At 38.9% G+C, this 26,713-nt stretch overlaps 1 protein-coding gene across 3 annotated transcripts in view; it reads left to right on the top strand.

The window, feature by feature from the left end:
* Positions 1–26,713, top strand: part of SLC25A26 (solute carrier family 25 member 26) — a 141,201-nt gene that overhangs the window by 92,104 nt on the left and 22,384 nt on the right. For all 3 annotated transcript variants that reach the window (XM_059940151.1, XM_059940150.1, XM_059940152.1), the window contains one exon: positions 17,141–17,185. In XM_059940151.1, the coding sequence (XP_059796134.1) occupies positions 17,141–17,185 (45 nt within the window). The remainder of the gene's footprint in view (positions 1–17,140; positions 17,186–26,713) is intronic.

Consider the following 26,713-nt stretch of genomic DNA (forward strand, 5'->3'; position numbering starts at 1 on the left):
ACTGAAAGAATATTAAATATATGTATTAAGCTTGGGAGAACTGACAAGAATACAGTATAATTTCTATATTTTTTCAGACCTTGTTTGATGTCTTTTGATATAATTTCATAATTCTGTTCATATATTATAGGTCGTATGCCCCTTTTTTGAATTTATCCTTAGGTATTTTCTAGTTTTTGTTACTGTTGTGAATGGAGGCCCCCTACCCCCCTTTTCTTTTTAGGAGCTTATTGATAGAATAGTTTTAAAAGATACTGACTTTTTAATTTTCCCAGTAACCAGCCATATTGCCCAATTTTCTGATTAAACCTAGAACTGTCTTACTAGAAACTCTTGGGTTTTCTGTGGCAGGCGAGGAAAAAGGGTTCTTTTTCCTTCTCCTTTCCTCTCCTCTTTTTCTTGTGTTCCTACCAGTTATTTTATTTTCATGTCTTACATGTCACCCGTTACGGAATGTTCACTAATACTGCTGACAGCAGGCATTCCTATCTAGTTTTTTTTTTTTTTAAATATAAATTTATTTATTTATTTTTGGCTGTGTTGGGTCTTCGTTTCTGTTCAAGGGCTTTCTCTAGTTGCGGCGAGCGGGGGCCACTCTTCATCGTGGTGTGCGGGCCTCTCACTATCACGGCCTCTCTTGTTGTGGAGCACAGGCTCCAGACGCGCAGGCTCAGTAGTTGTGGCTCACGGGCCCAGTTGCTCCACGGCATGTGGGATCTTCCCAGACCAGGGCTCAAACCCGTGTCCCCTGCATTGGCAGGCAGATTCTCAACCGCTGCACCATCAGGGGAGCCCCAGTTTGTTTTTTATTCATTTAACTGCTAAGGTTTTGGTTGGGTATAGGTTTATAAGATATCTTCTTCATAAATCATGGCTTTTATCATTACTTAAGGACACTTAAAAAGATACCATTTAGTCATTTTAACCTTCTAAACCTAATTCCTGTGCCTATCCTTTTGAGCATTTCTTTATCATTTTGTTTTATTTTAAACAGAATATAACTTGGTCTTTTAATGGAATAATTTTCTTTCTTCACTTGTATAAATAGTTTTTCTTTTAACTTGCTTTGTTTGTTATGTAGTTTAACTTGTGGTTTCTATTTCCTTTTAAAATTTTTGCTGGTTTGATCAAGTTATTTTGCATTTGTTGTTGTTTTTACTTTAAAAATTGCTACATATTTCCATCCCATTAATAATTACCTTTTCTTTTCTGTACTCATCATTAGAAATAGTTACTTACCATTATTTGAAAATGAGATGCTAGTGATTTCTCCCACCAACTTGACTTTAATATGATTGGCTCATTTTTATACCTCCTCCATCCACCCCTCCTCATTAAGGTGAGAACTTGAGAATATTTCACTCTACCCCATACCTAGCTGAGATCTTTAGGATACTTTTACTTCTATTTTTAGTCCCTGTCTCACCTCCTAGATTTTCCTGAGATAGTTTAATACTTTCAGTTCAGCACTTACTAGATATTGCTTTGCTGTATATTTGTTTCAAGAACTCTGATTTAGAATTTATTACATGCTGCTGGACAGTTAATAATTACTCATTTGGACTAAACTGTATATAAAACTATCATATTTCATAATTCTAAAAAGCAGGGTTGGTTTTTGTTTTTTGTTTGTTTTTGCATTTTAACATCTCTGAAATTAAGGTGTGCCTTATAATTGATGGTTTCCTAGAATTAGATTTACAGTTATCCTTGGCAGCATTTGTCTTTCTTAAGGTTAGTAGATTCAGTGGAATTGATACAGATACATGAAGCTGAATATAGGGAAAGGAAGCAAGTGCAAGTACAAAGTTTTTTCTTATCACTGCTCTCTCTGATGTCCTCCCCTAGAAGGTCTCTGTTCTAATCTGTTTGTTCTTTGTCAGAATTCTTTCACAGATATTTTCCTCTATGAGGTTTGTGGGTGGTACATTTTCTGAGTATCCACCCATCTCTTTTACCTGCCAGTTGTAGTGTTTGTGCATTACCATTTTTCCCTCAGTAGTCTGTTAGAGCTATTGCTGTAGCTTCCAACGTTGCAGATGAGAAGTCTGATGCCTCTCTGAATTCTCTCCTCTGTAAGTTCTTGCTCCCTCCAAGCTTGTATATTCTTGTATATAAGCTTATATAGTTCAGGAATTTACAAGGTTACGCCTAGATCTTTGTCTAGAGTAAAGTGAGCTCTTTAAATCTACAGATTGAGGTCTTTCTTTGGTCCAAGCAAATTTTCTTCTGTTGTGTTCTGTTATTGCCTCTCCTCTATCTGTTCATCTTTCTTCTGCTAGAACTGCTGTTCATCACATTAAATCTGTCTTCCAAGTCTCTTATCTTTTCTATCATGATTTCTGTTTTGCCGCTTTGAGCTGTTTTTTCCATTTGATCTTCCAGACCACAAATTTGGAGCTTTGCCACAATCCATTCTTTCCTTCAGTTAATATACTGTATGGTTTATTTGGAAAGTCTTGTTTTTCAATGCAGGAAGACTTCTTTCTGGTGTGGTTAAATCTCCCTAAGTTCCTGTATTATTTTTCTGACCCCTATTGGTTTCTCTCACTTCAAACAGCTATATTTAGCTGTGGGTTTGTTCCCTTTGTCCTGACTGATCACTGTCTATTTGGATGCTCAACTTCCTTATGTGTTGTCATATTTTCCTTGTCAGCTCATCAAGGTCCAGTTTTGGTCTTGGCCTCTAATGAAGCCGGGAGACATGCACCCCCCACCCCCGCCACTGCCCTCAACCCCGCCCAAGGGCCATAAGGTCTCCATGGGCAGGCTTTTTCTAGAAGCATTAATTTACAGTCCTTGTTCCAGGCTAGTTCCAAGACGCTAGTCCTTAGGCACTAGGCCCAGCTCCTAGAAACTAAAAAAACACATTTTCCAGTTCCCTCCTCTTTACTCTGAGGAAGCCAAGCCTTCAGTTTCGTTTAGTTGTCTGCAGGCTCCAGAACTATATCTGTTGCAGCAGATAAATTGAAAATGGAGTGGGGGTAAAGGTGGGTGAGTTCATGTCATTGTATTCCCAGGATCTTCTTTGAGCCTGGATTTTTCATTTTTTCATTCCCTTAATGGTTGTGGATATGTGCTTTTGCCTAGACTTACCCACAATGGGGAGAAAAGCATTAGGCATGGAAGTTGGAAGATCTGTGGGATAAATTATTTCATAGTTCTCAGTTCTGCTTCTTTCCCTGTAAGATTATCTGTTATATTTCCCTGCCTGTGGTTAAATGATCTGCAGTGCCTCCCTGTCCCATAGTCAGGCTTGGCCTTACAACTTGTTTTGGTCCGTGAATGTGTGTGGAAATGACAGTGTTCTAGTTCTGAACAGAGCTTTAAGAGGCATAACAAGTTTCTATCAGCCCTGTAGCTTCTGCCCTTTGCTTTGAGAATGGCATGGCTCATAAGGTCTGTTCCTTCTGATTGGGTCTTGGAACAAGAAGACACGTGGAGCAAAAGCCACAGCCTGGGGGCAGCCACAGCCACCCTGTAGCTGACATGTCATGTGAGTGGGAAAAACAGTGTATTGTATGCCCTGGAGATTTGAGGGTTGTTTTGATACTGCAGCAAGGCTGACTGATAAAATCTGCTTTAATTTCTTGTTCCTTTTTTTATTAGCTAGTATGTTTTTTTTTCCCATCTTAAAAAAAAACTGTATCAGATGCTAAAGTCTGTTCTCTCTCTCTCATCTCTCTCTTTTTTTTGCCTGCGCTGGGTGTTCGTTGCTGTGCACGGGCTTTCTCTAGTTGTGGCCAGAGGGGGCTACTCTTCGTTGCGGTGCACAGGCTTCTCATTGCAGTGGCTTCTCTTGTTGCGGAGCACGGGCTCTAGGCACACGGCATGTGGGATCTTCCTGGACCAGGGATGGAACCCGTGTCCGCTGCATTGGCAGGCAGATTCTTAACCCCTGGACCGCCAGGGAAGTCCCTCTCCTAATCTCTTAATTGGCTGATAAGCATAAACTAGTGTTGTAATTATGGTCAAACACTGATTACCTGTGGTAGAGTATTGACAAATTATGTAATAGTACTCAACCCATGTAACTGAACTTGAAGAAAAGGTAACCAGTAAAGCGAGGGTAGTGTCTTCTGGCAGTTTATTACACTTATTTATCTAATGCCTTAAAGTCTACCGGAAATGATTCTTCTGGAAGCATGGCTTTTCTTCAGTTGTACAAAGTAGATTATTTATAGTTCTCAACACCTGGGCTTTAATGCTGTTTTCTGTTATCATAAATGAATAAGAGATAATTGGAGAAGCATTTATCGAGTGGCTTTCCAAAGCTTCTATTTCTTGGGATGTATATGTGTGTGCATTTGTGTGTGTGTGTGTACCTGCATATTTCTCTCTTATTGACTTCACTAACAAATATAATGAATAGGATCTATTTTTATATTTTTTCCCTTTTGTATTTAATTGATACTCACTTTTCTTTTTTCTTATCATTCAGCTCTCAAAGCACTGTTCTAGCAAATACTTCTAGATCAATAGTTCATGAGTGGAGAGAGTATTCATTGGACTATGAGCCAGAAAACCTGGGTTCTACCCTAATCCTGCCACCTGCCTTTTTCCCTGCCTTCTCTTCTTCCATTCCTTTGCCTTTCCTCCATTCACTCATGTAGTAAATAGTTACTGAGTACTGTTGGGCCAGGTAGTGGGAGATAATGAGAAGTAAGCAAGTAAGACACCTGTACCTTCCTGCCCTTATCAAGCTTACTGCCATCTTTTCTTCTGTTCCCCCATCCCCTCTTCCTTCTGACCATACTGTAACTTTGTCAGCGTCCCACTTGTGATGAGGCTCCTGGTTGTCGTTTTTCTCCCCCCTCCCCCAATTTATTTATTTATTTATTTATTTTTGGCTATGTTGGGTCTTCGTTTCTGTGCTAGGGCTTTCTCTAGTTGCGGCGAGCGGGGGCCGCTCTTCATCGCGGTGCGTGGGCCTCTCACTATCACGGCCTCTCTTGTTGCGGAGCACAGGCTCCAGACGCGCAGGCTCAGTAGTTGTGGCTCACGGGCCCAGCTGCTCCGCAGCATGTGGGATCTTCCCAGACCAGGGCTCGAACCCGTGTCCCCTGCATTGGCAGGCAGATTCTCAACCACTGCGCCACCAGGGAAGCCCCTGGTTGTCATTTTATGTTAATGGGGCTGCTTTCAAATTTGCTTTTACTGCCACTGGATTATTTTGGGGAGGTTGAGGGTGATTCTGGGAGAGGAAAGAAGGCAGGTGGGAGGGAGGGATGGAGGGAGCAAGTGAGCTACCTGCACAGCCTAACCACTATACAAATTTTTTATTTTTCATGATTCTTTTTAAGTTGTAATTTTGCCTAAATACCCAAAGGATGTACCTATACAAATGTTTTGAATGTTAGGTGAGATGTTTATTGCTGTTGGCTAGTCTTTTAAATCGTATTTATCTAATTTTATTTTTACTTCTTAGAGTTTGAGAAGCCATCAGTTAGAACATCTTTATTACCAAAAACCAAATTGCTTCAGAAATGAGGAAAACCTAGGTAAATAAACATGTGCCTTAGTTATTAACAAGGACAGTTGGTGATACAATAGTCTACTCTGTATTGTAGAACTTCTTGAGGGATTTGTTACTCATTTTTCTTTGCTTTCTGAGTCATGAGCTAACTGGGCTGCTGGAAGGGAAGGAGGGAGTGGTAGGTGGGAGAGACAGCTGGACTCTACTTGCTAAAGCCATTCTCAGCTGCAGAAAAACATCTTAAGAACAACCTGATTATATTTTGTAAGGGATTAAAGTTGCCTGCAAATGCTAACTGAGAACATCTGTTTCCTGACCCTGTGCCAGAGTCCTCACCTCTTGACAGGAATTCTGGTTTTGAAATTCTGAGTCTCAGGCACCTCCTTCAATTACTCTTTGGCTGTTTCCTTAAAAGACTTAAATCAACACTGCCTAACATGTTGGAAGTGACTCTGTGAAGAACTGAAAATGAACTTCTTCCTTTGCTTTGTATACTCAAAAAGAAAATTCAGGTTTCATTAACAAGAGTCGTCCCAATTGCTGAATGATTATCATAAGAATTGTGGGGTGATCCATAGTTCATTAAAGAAGCCAGGAAAATAAATGGAAAGGAATCAGTGTATATGTGTATGTGTATGTGTGTATATTTATATAAAGATAGATTTTATTTAACTTTCTTGAATTAAATGGAAAACTTTAAAAAGTATTTCTAATTTTATTTCTTAAGAATCCCAGCTAACAAAAATAGTTCTTTTTTTCTTTTTAAAGATAGGGCACAACTTGTGTATACTTGTGACCTTATATTTATATTCTGTAAGTCAGACATATATTGGTAATTCTTGATACCATAATTCTACTCCATAAGTAATTGTTTACAGACCCCTGGAAGCAGGATTAAATCTTAATGCAAGTATTGAACATTTGCTCAGAATCAGTTAATGTTGAATGATGTGTTAGAATTATTCACAAGATATGTGAAAGCCAATGTGATACTGTGATTTTCATTTTGATTGATTTGTTAAGTGATGCCTAAAGGAAGATATCTTTGTGCTCTGATATTCCTGCATATTAACACTGGGCATTTATAAGGATGATTATGCTGATGAAGGGTTAATGTTGGGCATTAGCCTTCCACGTTGTTATTAGGTATGTTTAGAAATTATATATTTACAATCTGTATGATATATCTAGAATCTCCTACGTATCAGAATGATTGATTAAACAAAAATAGTGTTTTATGAGAGATGAAATTGGACATCAACTATCAAGGGATAGTTAAATGTTATAAAATACTGTGCAATGGTCAGAAATGACAGATCTATATTGATCAACATGGAAATATCACTAGACATTGTTTAGGGAAAATTTTAAATTTTGGAACTGTATGTATACTAACGTTTAATTGAAAAAAACAAAACAAAACTAAACCTAAGTATGTTGAGATAAATGAGAAGCTATATCCCAAACTATTAGTGTCACTTAACTTTGGTTAACTGGAGATAAGAAGCCCGCTTTGACCTTTAGTTCTAGGCTTCTGTATATGAATTTTAATAATCGTGCTTTACTTGCACACTTTTTTTTTAACTTAAGAAAAATTTAAATCATACACAAGGTAAACGAATAGTATAACAAACCCCAAAGTGCTCATCACCAAGCTTTGACAGTTATCAGTATTCTGTCATTTTTATTCATCTATATCTCTACCCACTCTTCACTGTGATTACTACTGTATTTTTCATAGTGTATTTGTAGATAACATTTGTCTGCGTTAAAATGCACACATCATAGATGTACACTTTTGAAGAATGGATATGCTCATGTCATCCACACCCCTGATATGATAGTGAATATTTCCATATCCCTAGAATGTTTTCTGATATCCCATCGCAGTTACTCTGCCCACTCAGGTTAGTTTTGCCTTTTCCTTGAACTTTCTGTAAATAGAGTCTTGTAGTATAAATCCTTTTTGTGTCTGGCTTCTTTTACTTGATATGATGTGTGTGAGAATCATCAGTGTTACAGCATGTATCAGTAGTTCTTTCCACTTTATTCCTAATGTTCCACTGTATGAATATACCACAATTTGTATAGCTTTTCTTCTGTTGATGGACATTAACTATTGTGATTAAGGCGGCTTTGACATTCATGTACAGATCTTACTGTGGACATATATTGTCATGGCTCTTGAATAAATACCTAGGAGTGGAATTTCTGGATCAAATAAAAACTTAGCAAACCCCTTTTGAAAGTGATTTTTCCATTTTAAGTTCCCATTGTCAAAATCTGAGAGTTGTGGTTGCTCCACATCTTTACGATTATTTGGTTTTGTCAGTCTTTTTTATTTCAGCCAGTTTAGTGGTTGTATAATGGCACGTCAATGTGTGCTTTTTAAAAAATAGTTTTTAAATTGTGGTAAAATAGTTATCACATGAAATTTGCTAGTTTAACCACTTTAGGTATACACTGCAGTGTAGTTGACACTGTGGTGCAATCATCAGTACAGTCTACTCCCCAACTTTTTCATCATTGCGAACAGAAACTCTGTACTCATAAAGCAATCACTCCCTACTCTCCTCTTTCCTGAGCCCTGTAAATTTTAATCTAGTTTTTGTCTAAGTTTGCCTACTCTAGCTATTTCATGTAAATGGAATCATAGAATATTTGTCCTTTTGTATCTGGCTTTTTCACGTAGCATGATGTTTTCAGGGTTCATCCATATTGTAGCATACATATATCACAACTTCATTCCTTTTTATGACTGAATAGTATTCCACTGTAGGGACAGACCACATTTTGTTTATCCATTTATTTGTTGATGAACACTTGGGTTATTTGGTTATTGTCAGTAATGCTGCAGTGAAGATTGGTGTACAGGTATCTGTTTGAGTCCCTGGTTTTGGCCGTATACCTAAGAGTGGAATTGCCAAGTTGTATGTTTAACTTTGGGGAGAAACACCAGATTGTTTTCTCAGTGTGTTTTAATTAACACTTCCCTGATGACTAATGATGTTGAATATCTTTTTTGTGCTTATATTAGTGATTTGTGTAACTTTCTTTGTGAAGTGCTTGTTCAAGTCTTTTGTGCATTTTAAAAATTGGGTTATTTGTTTTTCTTTTTATGATTGAGTTTTGAAAGTCCTTTATTCTGAATAGAAGTCCTTTTTCAGACATGTGTTTTGTGAATATTTTCTTTTAGTCTGTGGCTTGTCTTTTTAGTAACAATATCTTTTAAAAATTCTTTAAAAATTTAAAAATTGTGATAAAATACACATAATACATACCATTTTAACCATTTTGAAGTGTACTATTCAGTTGTGTTAAGTGTTTTTACATTGTTGTGCAGTTGTCTTCAAAACACTTTTCATTTTGCAAACCTGAAACTCTTAAACTTGTGTAATAATCATTAAACAACAACTCCCCTTTCCCATCTTAATCCAACTCCCCCCACCCCCCGGCAGCCACCATTCTGCTTTGTGTGTCTATGAATTTGACTATGCTAAATACCTCATATAAGTGGAATCCTTCAATATTTGTCTTTTTCTGACTGGTTTATTTCACTTACCATAATGTCCTCCAGGTTCATCTGTTCTGTAACATGTCAGAATTACCTTCTTTTTAAGGCTGAATAGTATTTTGTTGTATGTATATCCCATATTTTGTGTATCCTTTCATGCATAAGTGGACACTTGGGTTGCTTCCACCTTTTGGCTATTCTGAATAATGCTACTATGAAAATAAATGTACAAATCTCTCTCTGAGACCTTGCTTTCAATTCTTTAGTGTATATACCCAGAAGTAGAATTGCTGAATCACATGGTAATTCTATTTTTAATCTTTTGAGGAACTGCCGTACTCTTTTCCAAGTGGCTACTCCATTTTACATTCTCACCAATACAGCACGGGGTTCCAGTTTCTCCACATCCTTGTCCATACTTGCTTCCTTCCTCCCTCCCTCCCTCCCTCCCTCCCTCCCTTCCTTCCTTCCTCCCTCCCTCCCTCCCTTCCTTCCTTCCTTCCTTCCTTTCCTCTTTCCCTCTCTCTTTACCTCTCTTTCTCCTTCTTTCATAGTTAGTTTCATAATGAGTGATATCTCATTTTGGTTTTGACTTGCATTTCCCTAATGATTAGTAATGTTGGGCAGCTTTTCATGTGCGTGTTGGCTATTTGTATATCTTTTTTGGAGAAATGTCTATTCAAATCCTTTGCCCATTTAAAAAATAGGATTTTTTGTTACTGTTGAGTTGTAGAAGTTGTTTATGTATTCTGAATATTAACTCTTGATCAGATTGATGATTTGCAAATATTTTCTCCCATTCCGTAGGTTGCCTTTTCAGTCTGTTGATTTTGTCCTTTGATGCAAAGTTTGGAATTTTAATGTAGTCCCATTTGTCTAGTTTTGTTGCCTGTGGATTGGTGTAATATCCAATAAATCATTGCCAAATCTAATATCATGAAGGTTTTCCCCTCTTCTAAGACTTTTATGGTTTTGGGTCTTACATTTAGATCTTTGATTCATTTGGAGTTAATTTTTTGTATATAGGGTAATGTAAGGGTCCAACTTGATTCCTTTGCATGTGAATATACATTTTCCTAACACTACTAGTTGAAGAAATTGTCCTTTCCCCATTGGGTGGTCTTTGCACTCTTGTCAGAGATCATTCGAACATATATTCAAGGATTTATTTCTGGGCTCTTCATTCTGTTCCATTGTCTGTATGTCTGTGTTGATGCCACTACCACCCTGTTTTGCTTACTATATCTTTGTAGAAGTTTTGATACTCTCATTGCTCCTGCCTCTGAGATCTAATCTTACTTGAGAATCAAACTGCTCACACTCATCTCCTTCCCTATTTTATTTTGATACTCTTGTGTCCATTTAGTGCTTTCTTTGGAAAGATGCTTTTGGAATTTTAGTATGGTTTATAAACTTGAGGAGTGAGTCACGTTAAATTTTTTCTACTTTTAGGTTACTTTCCTTTATTAGGTATACATTCTGCTCTCTATGTACAGTACATGTCAATGAATTATAGTTGTTAAATTTAAAAATCAATATATATTTATTATTAGAATGCTTTCCTGATATGTCAGATGGCAGCAGGCCAGATTTGAATGGGTCTCACCTTTTTCTTTTTTCTTTTTTCTTTTTTAAAGAATGGTAGTCACTTTGGGGCAAAATGTCTTCAGGTCTTCAAACTCACTTGTCCTTGGTTACCACTGGGCTTGAATGGAAAGAGGCACAGAGTATTTAACAGGAGAACTGGCTTTGTTATCTTTGCAACACTAGAATGGAAAACCCGAAATCAAGCACAGAAATTTGGACACTGTCTTGCAACAGAAAGGAGACTCCCCTTTGTGTCACTTGTAGGATCCATTGTGTTCTTTGCAGCTTACGATCAAGTCTTATTTTTTTAAAACATATTGGTATTCTAATTTGATCTGTCCATTGAGCCATAGAATTCTAGAGCTAAATGATACCTTAGAAATCATATCTTCATATCCCTTCAGTTATATTATAAATCACATTATTATTTGTTAAAGGACTATAAGGTTATAGGCATTTATTTTAAGATCATAGGATTATAAGCATTGATTGGCTTCAAGGATAATCTAGTCCAAACACTTGGTAATAGGTAAAGCGTGCTCATAATGTAATTTTGTACCTTCTTTATTTCATTAGTAATGCCCAACACTTCCTTCGCCTGTTTACCACTCAGCTTTCACTTTCTCTACTTCACATGGAATCCTCACATGTACTCTCGTATGGAATTATTGCTATGTTTATTACTAGTGGAATTCATGTTGAATTTTAGCAGGTTTTTTCCCCTCTACATCTGCCTCTTTGATGGTAGCTGAGTTTACTGCTGCTTACTTGTTAGGGCCCTGGGTCTTAACAGCCTTATTCAAACAAAACATCTTAAATGGAGGCATTAAAAAGGTCACAACAGTGAGCCATTTTGTGACTTTTGGTGCAATAAAATGGGTATGTTGTGTTTTGGAATATAAGACCTCTGAGTGCAGCTATTCATTTTATTCATCTATAAAACATTTTAGAATAACAGCTTACATCTGTATGGCGTTTAAAATTCCACGTTTTGAAGAAACATCACTGTTTTGAAACTCCAAACCAGACATGGGGAGGGAACTTGCCTTCTGACCGGCCCATGTTCTGTAGAAGTTGGGAGAAGAATTTGTTTTAGCCGTGGAGCCATATTTGCTGGCAGTACTACTGTCACATGAGTGGGACACATTTTCATTATTTCTTCATATTGTAAATGACAAGGCATTCAGTAAGATTTTGACTTGAAGAATGTTTGAAACATTTTCACACATCAGGAGTTTATCTTATGAGGGATATTTCATTACCAGAAGCCAGAAATATATTTAAGTATTCAAGCATTTACAGCATATTTCATTACCTGAGACTGTCAATTAATCTTGTTTTAGAGTGAAGTTGGGATTTACTGTCAGCTCACTTTTTAAAATAAATACCCAATTGAACAGTTTTGGCCGTTTCAAATGTGTGATTTTTAAAATTACTTCTTTAAATTGAAGGAACAATTTAATGAATAACTTTTAATGGAGGAAAATGGGCAAAATGCCCATCTACAGGATTCAAAATCTGGTATTATTTATTAAGTACCAAAAAAGTGCCAATAACATACAGTTCAGTATATCGTTTATTTTAATCAAGAAGTGAAGAAGGCTAACGTTCAATAAGTTACAATAAGTTATAAGTTACAGGCCTTATTACAGTAAGTTATAGGACCTTTTTTCATCTTACAAATGTGAAATATAAGCCCAGGACTAGATGGCTTCACAGGTGAATTCTATCAAACATTTAGAGAAGAGCTAACACCTATCCTTCTCAAACTCTTCCAAAATATAGCAGAGGGAGGAACACTCCCAAACTCATTTTATGAGGCCGCTATCACCCTGATACCAAAACCAGACAAAGATGTCACAAAAAAAGAAAACTACAGGCCAGTATCGCTGATGAACATAGATGCAAAAATCCTCAACAAAATACTAGCAAACAGAATCCAACAACACATTAAAAGGTATGATTACACCATGATCAAGTGGGATTTATCCCAGGAATGCAAGGATTCTTCAGTATATGCAAATCGATCAGTGTGATACACCATATTAACAAATTGAAGGATAAAAACCATATGATAATCTCAATAGATGCAGAAATAGCTTTCAACAAAATTCAGTACCCATTTATGATAAAAACTCTCAAGAAAGTAGGCATAGAGGGAACCTACCTCAACATAATGAAGGCCATATATGACAAACCCACAGCCAACATTGTTCTTAATGGCGAAAAACTGAAACCATTTCCACTAAGATCAGGAACAAGACAAGGTTGCCCACTCTCACCACTATTATTCAACATAGTTTTGGAAGTTTTAGCCACAGCAGTCAGAGAAGAAAAAGAAATAAAAGGAATCCAAATCGGAAAAGAAGAAGTAAAACTGTCACTGTTTGCAGGTGACATGATACTATACATAGAGAATCCTAAAGATGCTACCAGAAAACTACTAGAGCTAATCAATGACTTTGGTAAAGTAGCAGGATACAAAATTAATGCACAGAAATCTCTTGCATTCCTATACGCTAACAATGAAAAATCTGAAAGAGAAATTAAGGAAACACTTCCATTTACCATTGCAACAAAAAGAATAAAATACCTGGGAATAAACCTACCTAGGGAGACAAAAGACCTGTATGCAGAAAACTATAAGACACTGATGAAAGAAAGACAATACAAACAGATGGAGAGATATACCATGTTCTTGGATTGGAAGAATCAACATTGTGAAAATGACTGTACTACTCATAGCAATCTACAGATTCAATGCGATCCCTATCAAACTACCAGTGGCATTTTTCACAGAACTAGAACAAAAAATTGCACAATTTGTATGGAAACACAAAAGAGCCCGAATAGCCAAAGCAATCTTGAGAAAGAAAAATGGAGCTGGAGGAATCAGGCTCCCTGACTTCAGACTATACTACAAAGCTACAGTAATCAAGACAGTATGGTCCTGGCACAAAAACAGAAATATAGATCAATGGAACAGGATAGAAAGCCCAGAGATAAACCCACACACTTATGGTCACCTTATCTTTGATAAAGGAGGCAAGAATATACAATGGAGAAAAGACAGCCTCTTCAGTAAGTGATGCTGGGAAAACTGGACAGCTACATGTAAAAGAATGAAATTAGAACACTCCCTAACACCATACACAAAAATAAACTCAAAATGGATTAAAGACTTAAATGTACGGTCAGACACTCTAAAACCCTTAGAGGAAAACACAGGCAGAACACTCTATGACATACATCACAACAAGATCCTTTTTGACCCACCTCCTAGAGAAATGGAAATAAAAATAAACAAATGGGACCTAATGAAACTTAAAAGTTTTTGTACAGCAAAGGAAACCATAAACAAGACGAAAAGACAACCCTCAGAATAGGAGAAAATATTTGCAAATGAAGCAACCGACAAAGGATTAATCTCCAAAATATACAGGCAGCTCATGCAGCTCAATACCAAAAAAACAAACAACCCAATCCAAAAACGGGCAGAAGACCTAAATAGACATTTCTCCAAAGAAGATATACAGATTGCCATCAAACACATGAAAGGATGCTCAACACCACTAATCAGTAGAGAAATGCAAATCAAAACTACAGTGAGATATCACCTCACACTGGTCAGAATGGCCATCATCAAAAAATCTACAAACAAAAAATGCTGGAAAGGGTGTAGAGAAAAGGGAACCCTCTTGCACTGTTGGTGGGAATGTAAATTGATACATCCACTACGGAGAACAGTATGGAGGTTCCTTAAAAAACTAAAAATAGAACTACCATATGACCCAGCAATCCCACTACTGGGCACATACCCTGAGAAAACCATAATTCAAAAAGAGTCACGTACCACAATGTTCATGGCAGCACTATTTACAATAGCCAGGACATGGAAGCAGCCTAAGTGTCCATTGACTGATGAATGGATAAAGAAGATGTGACACATATATACAATGGAATATTACTCAACCATAAAAAGAAATGAAATTGAGTTATTTGTAGTGAGGTGGATGGACCTAGAGTGTGTCATACAGAGTGAAGTAAGTCAGAAAGAGAAAAACAAATACCGTATGCTAACACATATATATATATGGAATCTTAAAAAAAAAGTTGTTCTGGAGAACCTAGGGGCAGGACAGGAATAAAGACGCAGACGTAGAGAATGGACTTAACGACACAGGGAGGTGGAAGGGTAAGCTGGGACGAAGTGAGAGAGTGGCATTGACATATACACACTACCAAATGTAAAATAGATAGCTAGTGGGAAGCAGCCGCATAGCACAGGGAGATCAGCTTGGTGCTTTGTGACCACCTAGAGGGGTGGGATAGGGAGGGTGAGAGGGAAATGCAAGAGGGAGGGGATATGAGGATATACGTATACGTATAGCTGATTCACTTTGTTATACAGCAGAAACTAACACAGCAATGTAAAGCAATTATACTCCAATAAAGATGTTAAAAAAAAAAGTGAAATATTTACATTCTTGTTAAAATGTGACATATTTACATTTGGGAGGAGAAAATAACAAAGAAGAAAATTAAAGCCATCTCTAATCCCACCAACCATTAGTCCTCTTTGGTATTTTATTACATATTATAAATTTTTAAAAATGGTGGTCCAGTGGTTAGGACTCATCACTTCCACTGCAGGGGGCCCAGGTTTGATCCTTGGTTGGGGAGCTAAGATCCCGCAAGCGTGCAGCGCAGCCAAAAAAGGAAGTGAAAACTACAGTCTTTTGGGTTTTGATAATTTAATTGAAAATATAGCATTTTAGTGTCAGAATGGACAGTGTCAGATGCTTTCATGTTTTGGTGACAAAAAGCTCGACTAAATTTGTCTCCTATTATGGAACTTTGATGTGTACAGGATGGGGCGCTGCTTATTTATGAAGATGACAAAATTCCATGAGATTTTAGTTTGTCAACTTAAACTAGTTTATTGACATTGATTTTTTTTTTTTTTCCCTCTCTCACTGCCATTTCCTGCCTGAATGGAAGGCAGATTTTTCTTTCTGTGACCACTGTCAAGCCCAGGGCCCATCATTTCTTCCAGCAGAATAAGACAGATGATGCTAGACTCTTAATTTCTGATTAAATATAAATATTTTGGAAGTAATTTAGTGCTCTTAATTCATGGGAAGGTAAATACCCATTAATCCCTGCAACATTGTGGCCTCTGACACACACACACACTCACATACCCCTATGCATATTGTTATTGATCAAAGTCCACATTTACTTTTCACTTACAACTGAACTGGATACAGAGCAACTATACTGGGGCCACGACCTGCTTGAGCAGCATCATGCCTTATGCAGGCCCAGTGGATAGTGTGTGGATATTACCTAGGTTAGTGGGTAGGATCCCCTGGAGTTCAGGTATTTTTATTTTCGGAAATATGGAGGGTGGGGTTCTATTTTAGAATTTGAGAAAGTTTAATTAAAAGCAAATGGATTATACTGGCAGTGAATTTATATGCAGATAAATCCAATTAGATGTCTTTTAGGTAGAGTAGTCAGACAGGGCCCTGTAGTCAGATTGTCTGGGCTTTTTACTTCCTAACTGTGCTTTAGGCAAGTTAAACAGCATCTCTGGACCTCCATTTCTTGATCTGTAAAATGGGGATGGTAATAATACCCATCTTACAGGGTTGTTGTGAGGATTCAGTGAAATAAAAACTATGAAGTGCTGGTTGGCACAGTGCCTGGCATGTGAAAAGTGCTTGGTAACAATTCTAGCTTATTGCTATATACAGCTAATTGTAAATCCTTAGTCTAAGTATGCTGATTGTCTTCACTGCTAGGGATGACTCTTCTCCCTGACCAAGCTTGAGACTAAATCAGGCTTTCAGGCCCAACTGTGCTCCTGTCTGTTGAGAGCCCTCACTCCTCCACACTGAGAAGCCGTTCCTTCCTCCCTACGCCCGTGTTCTGTCCCCAGACCTTGCTTCTCAGCTTCCTCCTGCAAGTGGCTCTGGCTGCTTCCTCTTCTCTCTCTCCTCCCATCCACCTGCCTTGTCCCCTCTGTCCTTCCTCACTCCTCTCCCTCCCCTCTCTCCCTCTCCTTTCCTCCACTACCCCCTTCCTGTGCTGCCCTCCTCCCTCCGGGCTCCCCCCTCCTCCACTCTCTCTCCCCCTCCCTGCTTCTCTTTTCAACGCTGGCACGTGGCCCGCTGAGTAGACAGCTCAAACTCTTAAGCAGAAAAGTGTCACATCTTTAAAGTCTTCATTACCTGTGATGGAAAATACTTATTTTCTCATTTCTTTCAGTAGCCAGACACTCTTCATATTGTGCTTCTCTTTCAGTTTCAAGAGGGCATCATTTTATGTCCCTTGGCCTCAAAAAATTAGTAGATTTTACAGGCAGTTACCGTTTAACTCTTTTTCTAAAAACTATGCATCCTGTACTTAAAATTTGTTTAATGGTAGCTTTATTATGTACATAAAGTTAAAATGAAATAATGTTTCTAAGTAATAATTATAGGTTCATATAGTCATGCTAAGCAAACTGATCTTTCCTGCCTAATTTGTTTGATTTTTTTTTTTTTTTTTCTCTTCAGATTCCTTTCTCATTGGTCCAGTTTCCCCTGTGGGAGTCCTTAAAAGTAAGTTTTCCAATCTTCATCTAAAATTTCTCTCTAATTATCTTATGATCATTAATACCCAGTAGTTTCGGTGTGGAATAGTAGAATATAATATTGAGTAGCGGTTTAAAAACTCAAAATTATTAGGAGTTGGAAATATTTTGTGAGTGGGATTTACATGCCAGTTCAGTGTTTTAAACTTGTTTAGGTGTCTGTGGTCTGGGAAATAAGCAGAGCAGGCGTAACTGAAATCCTGAGATGTTTAGGAAAAACTTTACTTTCCTCTGTATTGTAACTCTTTTTCCACCCACTTGAATTTTATTTCACTTCGCTGTGTGTGTGTGTGTGTGTGTGTGTGTGTGTGTAGAGGTTAAGGAATAACAATGAGGGTAAATGGAAAAGGAAGGAAAGCAAGGCTCTGAATATTTGTAGGCCTCGAAGGCCAAGACCTTCCCGCCCACATCTGATGGTGGGTGGGAGTGGGGAGCAGCAGGGGGCTTGGTTTCTGAAGGTCCCTTCTGTCTTTCCTGCTCACCAGGCCTAGGAACCTTCAGTGAGAAGGAGCAGAGTGTGGGGAGTTGTGAGTCAGCCTTGGGGAAGGTCACTCATATGTTTAAAAACAAACAAATGAAAATTTGAAAGCCTTTGTACAAAACATGCAGAGACATTGTATTTGTTTTTCATCTCCTGGTGCAATGATTTCAGAAATTGCGGGTCACGGTATGAATTATGTAGGTGTTTGCCAGCATTTTAAAGACAACAACAAAAGGGAAAATAATAGCATCTTATGAGGTAAGGTTAAGTCTTGCTTTGTCAAACTTCAGTGTTGCGTGTACATATATACATGCATCTGTGTACTAGGTTGCAATGTGAAAGTATTTCTCACTGTGGATAATGAGCAAAAGAATCTGAAAACCCTTGTTCAAATGAAAATGGTTTATAAATGACCAAACTGTAAAATGGCAAAGTACCTAGGTAGGCATTTGATAATACAAAAAATAAAGGAATTACTCTCATCATTGTATAGCATTAGTAATCATGGTGCGCTCAAAGAAAATGTCTTTGGAAGAATAACAGTTATTTGGACTCTAAAAAATATTCTTTTGAAGTTACATACTAAGGATAATAAAATGAGGACAAACATTATTCATAAAAATAAACTCAGCAATATTAAGTATTGAGAAATACTTCTTATAAATGATCTGATTTTAAGGAGTAGTACAGTTCATTTAATGCAGGTTTTGGGATCTTTCATGGTCGTTTTGTTTGTTTTTGTTTTTACTGTTTTCCACGTGGCACACGGTGAAATTGGATTTCTCTGGCAGGGTTTCTGGGCGTGATGTAACAGCTTTCCAATGAGAAGGTCACATTCCATAAGCATAACACCTCTCTATTTTTGTGTATGACAAAAGACAATGAAGCAACAGCTGTCCAGCAAACAAGACTCACTTTATTAGTGTCTCAATAAACAGCATTCATGTGGCTTCTGCACTGTGTCTAACATACTTAGGCCCAGTTTCTGCACAGGAATGTTTTGAGGCCCAAAGAGGGAAAAAGCATGGGATTTGTTTCTTTGCAGTATTCAGGACATTTGCAGTATGCTAGCTAGTTAAGAAATGTCTAGGCTTCCCTGGTGGCGCAGTGGTTAAGAATCCGCCTGCCAGTGCAGGGGACGTGGGTTCGAGCCTTGGTCCGGGAAGATCCCACATGCCGTGGAGCACCTAAGCCTGTGCGCCACAACTACTGAGCCTGCGCTCTGGAGCCTGTGAGCCCCAACTACTGAAGCCCACACGCCTTGAGCCCATGCTCTGCAACAAGAGAAGCCACTGCAATGAGAAGCCCTCGCACCACAACGAAGAGTAGCGCCCGCTCACCGCAACTAGAGGAAGCCCACACACAGCAATGAAGACCCAGTGCAGCCATAAATAAATAAATGAATGATTGAACGTATGTATGTCTAGAATTTTTCAGAGTAATCAGATAACGACGTTGAGCTTTAATACTTTCCTTTGAGCCAATGTTAAGATGCCATATATATATATATTTTTTTGTCAGATTTATTGAGGAATAATCGTCATACAGGAAAACTCCTTTTAAGTGCACATTTTTACAGGTTTTGACAAATATAACTACCACCCTAAACAAAATGTAATATCATCACCCTTTTCCAGAATATCATATAAATATAATCACACACTATGTAGTATTTTGTGCCTGGCTTCTTTCATTTAATATGAAAGAAGAGATTCATTCCTGTTTTATCCCGTACCAGTAGTTTGCTCCTTTTAGGTGCCGCTGCGTAGCATTTCATTGTGTACGTGTACTGTAATCTGTTTAGCCAGTTACTAGTTGATACACGTTCGAGTTGATGATTATGGATGAAGCTGCTGCAAATATTTGCATATGGGTATTTGTATGGACATATATTTTTGTTTCTCTTGGGTAAGTACCTAGGAATGGGATTGCTGGGTCATAGGGAAAATAGAAGTTTAATTTGCAAGAAACTGTCACAGTGTTTTCCAAAGTGGCTGTCCCATTTTCCAGCAAGGTGTGAGAGTTGCAGTCGCTCTGCGTCCGTTTCATTGTTTGTTATTATTAGATTAAATAAAACTTTAGCCATTCTAATAGTTGTGTACTGGTATCTCATTGTGGTTTTAATTTGCAGTTCTCTCAGGGCTAAATAATATTGAGCATCTTTTCATATAATAGTGCTTTTTTCTTTAAACATCCAAATGTGAAACCACAGTGCTTTGTAAAAGTAGACAGGGGCTTCCCTGGTGGCGCAGTGGTTGAGAATCCGCCTGCCAATGCAGGGTACACGGGTTCGAGCCCTGGTCTGGGAAGATCCCACATGCCGCGGAGCAACTGGGCCCGTGAGCCACAACTACTGAGCCTGCGCGTCTGGAGCCTGTGCTCCGCAACAAGAGAGGCCACGATAGTGACAGGCCCGCGCACCGCGATGAAGAGTGCCCCCCGCTCGCCGCAACTAGAGAAAGCCCTCGCACAGAAACGAAGACCCAACGCAGCCAAAAATAAATAATAAATAAAAATTAAAAAAAAAAAAAAGTATATCATCTTATTTAAAAAAAAAAAAAAGTAGACAGTTTTTGGCATGTCTTTTATTTTTGTATTTATGAGTTTATCCATTTAAATTTGTTTCTGCAACCATAGAGACACTGTATTATATGGAAGGGTTTCTCTATGATGTTTATGTGGAAATACTGCTAAGAAAAATTTTTCTCAGCAAGCACTTTGGCAGATTGTGTGCACATTGTGCTATAAGGAGTGGGAATCTGGAGGTAGGGGGTGGCCACTATCATCTTAAACTTATTCTGCCGAAAATCAATGGTATCGCCTTCTAAAATCACTTCCTCCTGCTGTCTCCCTGATTTCTGTTAATCATACTACTATTCTCCTGACCCCTTTGGTCTCAAATCCCAGATTAAATCTGATCCTCTTTTTCTCTATCACTCACCAAGTTGTGTTCACTCTGACTTTTTGGAACCTGTGGCCTCCTTTTTTTATCAGATTCTTACTAACGTATGCCTGGACTTAGTTAACACTCATCTGTTCTACACATTGAATTTGTGTGATCTTCCTTAAACATCTCTTTGAAGTTCCCAGAAATGTATAACTTTCTAAAACTCTAAAGCATGAAGTTGTTGGCACGGATGTCCATACCGTGTCCTTAACTGGTTTTTCCAGCTCCCTTCCCCTTACATTTTTTTTTTTTTTTTGCTTTCCCTCCTTTCCTTCCTTTCCTTCCAACCAGAATAGCCTCCTTACTGCCCCTTTTCTTTGGCTTCTTTCTGCAATGGGCTTTCACGGATCAAATGCTATGCATCTTTTAAAGCCAGCTCAGTTTTTTTCTCGTGCTTGAAGTCTTCCAATCCAGACCCTGAAGGTTTACCCTTATAGCTAACATTTGTCTGTATTGCTGATTGGTATTTATTCGTGTACTGTATCTTAGGACTGAGCTTTAGCACGTTCTGATAAGGCCTGAACCCCTTCTATTTATAGAAAAGTGACAGATGCCGTTAGTGTACATGTATTCCCTGCGTGCTGCAAGCTAGACACTGTTTCATTTCACAGCAGTTCAAAGATGAATAACACGTGGCTGATGCCCTTGAGGAGTTTTTACTCTACCAGAGAAGCACATGCCCACAGATAACTCCAAGGTAGCGTGTCTGTAATTGAAGACCACCCAAGGCACTGTGGGAGCCAGCCCCCCGACTCCCCAAATCATGTCATTTCACTACCTCATTTCTTATGTTTTCTTTTTTTTTTTTTTTTTAAATAGTACATATGCTTACAAAAAAGATTTAGATGAAAGAAGACTAAACACCATAAAGAGGAGGGGAAGTAAAAGGGGTAGAGATCATCATATCCAGAACCTCTGAGAAGATCATTTTCCTTTAAGATTTATATTGAGTTTGGAACTTTTCTAGTAGCCCAACAAGAAGAGAAACACGTTAGACTACGTGGTTCTCTTATCTGACAAAAAACCAAAGCTTATTATTTCATCTTGTCCCTTGGCTTTGAATACCCTGTGTATATGGTTGACTTGCATATTTAAAGCTCTCTTGTGGACCACTTGCGCTGAGTTACAGCCTCACATGACCAACTTCCTAGATGACACCCTTACTCAAGGTGTCTCAGGGGAACCAGTTCAGAACAGAACACTTGGTTTTTATTCCTCTTCTCCCCAACCTGTTCCTTCCCAGGTGTCTCCTTCTCAGTAAGTAGAACACATGTCTGTTGCTTGCTGAAGTAGAAACTTAAGAATGACTCCACAGTTCTCTCTTTCCCTCATCATCCAGCCCGTCAGAACAGTCCACTGTTTTTCTTTTTTCTTTTTTTAATTTATTTTTATGTTATTATTTATTTTTGGCTGCGTTGGGTCTTTGTTGCTGCGTGTGGGCTTTCTGTAGTTGCGGAGAGCTGGGGCTACTCTTCGTTGCGGTGCGCGGGCTTCTCATTGCAGTGGTTTCTCTTGCTGCGGAGCACGTGCTCTAGGCGCGTGGGCTTCAGTAGTTGTGGCTTGCAGGCTCTAGGCACGCGGGCTTTAGTAGTTGTGGCTCTAGAGCGCAGGCTCAGTAGTTGTGGTGCATGGGCTTAGTTGCTCCATGACATGTGGGGGTCTTCCTGGACCAGGGCTCGAACCCGTGTCCCCTGCATTGGCAGGCGGATTCTTAACCACTGTGCCACCAGGGAAGTCCCCAGAAGAGTCCACTGTTCTGATTGAAGCCTCTAACTCATCTCTTGCTTGAGTTGCCACGTTGGCCTCTCCAGTGGTCTCCCTGATTCCATTCTTGCTTCTCTAAAATATCTTCTCTTCACAACAGCCAGAGTGATCTTTTAAAGAAATAAATCACATCCTACCACTCTCTGCTAAAAGCCTTCAGTGACACCTCTTTGAAAGAAGAGTAAAATCCAGAGTTTAAACTGCGGTTGACAGGGTCCCGTGTTGTCCGCCCCTCCTGCCTCACCGACCGTATCCCACAGCACCCGCCCGCTACACTCCAGCCTCCCCACGTCCACGTCCTGTCCTGCAGCCCGGCTGGCCTCCCTCTGTTGTGTTCGGACTCGCCGGGCTGCTCCTTACCCGAGGGCCTTTAAGTTTGTTGTGCCCTCCGCCAGAAATATTCTTTATTCATTTATTCTACACATTGTTACTGAGTACCTACTATGTGCCTAGGGCCTGGGGAATATAGTGATCAAGAGGGTTGACAGAAATCCCTCATCAAGCTTTCACTCTGGCTCTTTCCCTAGGCTTTTCTCACGTCCAAATCTTTCTTGTTCTTTAGGTCTTAGATCATGTCACTTCAGAGAGGCATTCCCTGTCCACCCACCTTTAAAGTAGGACCTTCCCATCTTCCCTACTCAGTAAACACAGCACCTGTTTATTTCCTTTGTAGCACTTAAATAATTAGTTTATTTAGTTATGCGCTTATTGACGCCCAAACACTTATAAAGAACACGTTGTGTGTTGAGCAGATGTATGCCGGGCACTGTGCTGAGGAGTACATTGTATATTCCTTAGCATCTTATTCACGTGACATACAACTCAGAGAGACAGGTCCTGTTGTCATCCCCACCAAAACAGGGCAACCAGGGCTCAGAGAGATTGTCTTTCATCTGCCAAACTAAGTCCTCAGTTTTCTGTCCAGTACCCTTTTACTGTGTTAACACTGTTTTTATTACTACAGTCATGATCATTAATTATCATAATACGTAGCATTTCTCAGAGTTACAGCGTGCCCAGCACTGTGATAATCACTTTCCATGGATTATCTCCTGTTAATCTTCATGGCAATTCTGTGAGGTGGGTGCTCTTGCCGTCTTCATTTTGCAGATATGGAAACTGAAGAAGAGTTTGAGTGCCTTGCCCAAGGCCTCAGGAACACTCAGTGTTAAGGGGTACATCCAGGATTTGAACCCGGACAGTCTGACTCCAGAGCTGATGTCCTTAATTATTTTACACATAACTTTGCACATAGCGTACAATCTCTTTAAGAATGTCGTTGCTGTTTCGCATGTTCAAAAGTTGGTAAAAAGTTGAGATGGTTGTATTATATCTAATCAGCTTATTTCAGGCGTTTCTGCAAATTGTGTTGATTCTTTAACTTGATGACGTAAAACTTAAAAGCCCTGGATACCATATTTCTTAGACCAGCCTCCCTTCTTCCCCTCCCCCAGCCCATCCCCGGTTCTGCTGTACTTGGGTAAGGGTTAAACAGTGTTTGCTTCAGGAAGGAGTCAGCTCCCAGGGGCCGACATGGGGGAGCACAGATAGTTTATGGGGATGAGTGGAGCCAGACTACATTTCCAACATGTTTGTGTTTTAATTCCTTGTAGGACTTGGCTTTTTGGAGGAAGAAACTTTGTCTTCTGATCATTTATATTCTTTGTAGTTCTGACTTTTACACAGCAGGTGTTTATGACTATTTACTAATTGTTTGGAGGTTAGCATTCTTTCTTTTTCAAGGTCAAAGCAAAGTTGGGTAGCTGTATACATCAATTGTTTTATTTAAAAGTAGTTTCTTTTAGAAGTATGATCACAGCTCTAACATACACATGTACTCTCACTGAGCCTTTGGCAAACAATACACGTATTTTGAAAGGATATGATAAAATTTCCTGTAAGAATGTCAGATTTGTTCTAGTGTCTGAATATATAGAGAAGTGTAGAGGATTATTAAGAATGCTGCCAGGTCTAAGTAGTTTTGCTTCTAGCCACAAGATGTTACAAAGTTGCAAAGCAGTAACTAGAAGAAATGCAAACTTAACCTCAGATGCAACGTTTGAAGAAAAATGAAAATAGAATCAGTTTGGTTATGTAAGATTTTCACATTATGCTGATGATTTTCTAAAATGAAATCATAGCTTTGTAACAGGAATCAGGGGCCAGTGGATTATCATTTCAGTTATAGGACAATGTATAAAATCAGTACATTTTAGAAGTCTTTTAAACAGCCACTACTTTATAAAAACTATATTTTTATTCAAATTGAAGGGTAACTTGTTTATTGTTGTTGATTCTTATTTTTTAAATTAATTAATTAATTAATTTTTGGCTGCATTGGGTCTTCGTCGCTGCATGCAGGCTTTCTCTAGTTGGGGCGAGCGGGGGCTCCTCTTTGTTGCGGTGCGCGGGCTTCTCATGGTGGTGGCTTCTCTTGTTGCGGAGCACAGGCTCTAGGCGCACGGGCTTCAGTAGTTGTGGCACACGGGCTCAGTAGTTGTGGCACATGGGCTTAGTTGCTCTGCGGCATGTGGAATCTTCCCGGACCGGGGCTTGAACCCGTGTCCCCTGCGTTGGCAGGTGGATTCTTAATCACTGCGCCACCAGGGAAACCCGTGATTCTTATTTTGATAATAGTTAAAGTGTCTTTTATCACTCCATCCACAAGATTCCCCCATACCTTTAGTATATGAACAAAATGATAGTAGTTTAGAAGGTGCTCATGCTCAGGGTCTCCAGTGCACCATTTCCTGAGACTGGGACAATCTGGTATCTGCACAGACATGTTTGATCAGAACATAGATTCCTGTAAAGGCATATTAAAGATTGAGAAGGGAATGATAACAGAGTAAAAATGATTGTGTGTGATTTTTACCACACTAAGTTTGTCCCCTAAATTAAATACAGCATGTCAAGATGGAAGAAAACTCCTAAAAATAAGAGCAAAATATTTTATGTCCAGATCACCAGCAAAGTCAGAGTCTGAGATGCTGATTAGGATTTTAGCAATATGTCATTATAATGAAGCAGACATCTTTTTTAACAATTTAAAAAATATGAGAACTTTTGAATTCTTAGAGACAGATGGTTAAAAAGAGATGGCAAAGAAAACTAAGTAAGGAAGGAAGGATGTGTAGCAAAGCCTGACAGGATGGATGGAAAGGGTGTCACTTCTGAGGCTCTGGATCCTTCTCCCATCTCCTCCTTTGGACCGGTGTACTCAGCTGCCTGGTGTCCTGCTGCAGTTACAGTTGTGAAGCCAAAGCAGTAACAACACCTAATATGTTCCTTACAGGTTCCATTACTTTCAACCGAGTTAAGATTTAACCTTGCCTCATGGGTCCCACAGGCTAGAGGGTAGTGGGTTAGGGTCCTTTGTCAAAAAACAATAAAATGCACACCAGGATTCCTCCTTTGTCATCTTCTTTTGGGTGTTTCTCTTCTGTTTATGCAAGTTTGTGAGCAAAATGAGATAAATATGCTCATTCAGATACAACATTCCTGTGATGAATCAAATTGACTTTTTTTGGCTGAGACAAAGTGTGAGAAAGGAATTTACCACACTTTATTTTAATCAGATTATCAAACAAATATATATTAAAAAGCACTTTTAAAAAATGCCTATAATGACGCCCAGTTCCTTTGGAGATATAAAACTGTGCTAGTATTTGATTTCAAGAGAGCCATGTACAGATTCACATGTAACCTCCTTTAAAAAATGGGGAGAAAAGGAGTTAGCTTTGTTTCTGTTTGTCCTTTAGACCTGCTTCCTGGGTATTTGTGAGTGTTTTTGGTGTGAGTTTAGTATGTTTGGTGTAAATATGCGATATGATACTGTTTGTGCTGCTCTGGTTTCACTCTGTCATCACTGGTTGATCCTAGCCCTCCTTCCAGCTGAACCTCACCCAAGCCTTGGAAGCATCTCAGCCCAGCTCACTAGAAAGCCTTGTCCAGTTAAGTAAATGTTCATCCTTGAGGTGGAACCCGTTAGCCGTTCCTGGTTTATACGGTTCTTTCCTGAGCCACAAATGACAATTTGGGATTATGATGTTTGGCCAGTTGATGTTCTCCTCATTCTCTACACAAGGGTAAAATTATCCAACACTACTTACATTATAGGTATTCATATCGGTTCCAAATATTTGCCTGCCTTCTTTGTATAAGGAATTGTGCAAGACCCTATGAGACTCCAGAGGTGAAGGTAATGAATTCCCTCTCCTGTTGAATCAGGGGTCAGATGAGTGAGCTTTTGCAGGTTAATGAAAAGAAGTGAGTCCTTATTATACATATTTTTTGGTGCTTTT

This window comes from Balaenoptera ricei, chromosome 11, assembly GCF_028023285.1.
Source record: "Balaenoptera ricei isolate mBalRic1 chromosome 11, mBalRic1.hap2, whole genome shotgun sequence".
Taxonomy (NCBI): domain Eukaryota; kingdom Metazoa; phylum Chordata; class Mammalia; order Artiodactyla; family Balaenopteridae; genus Balaenoptera; species Balaenoptera ricei.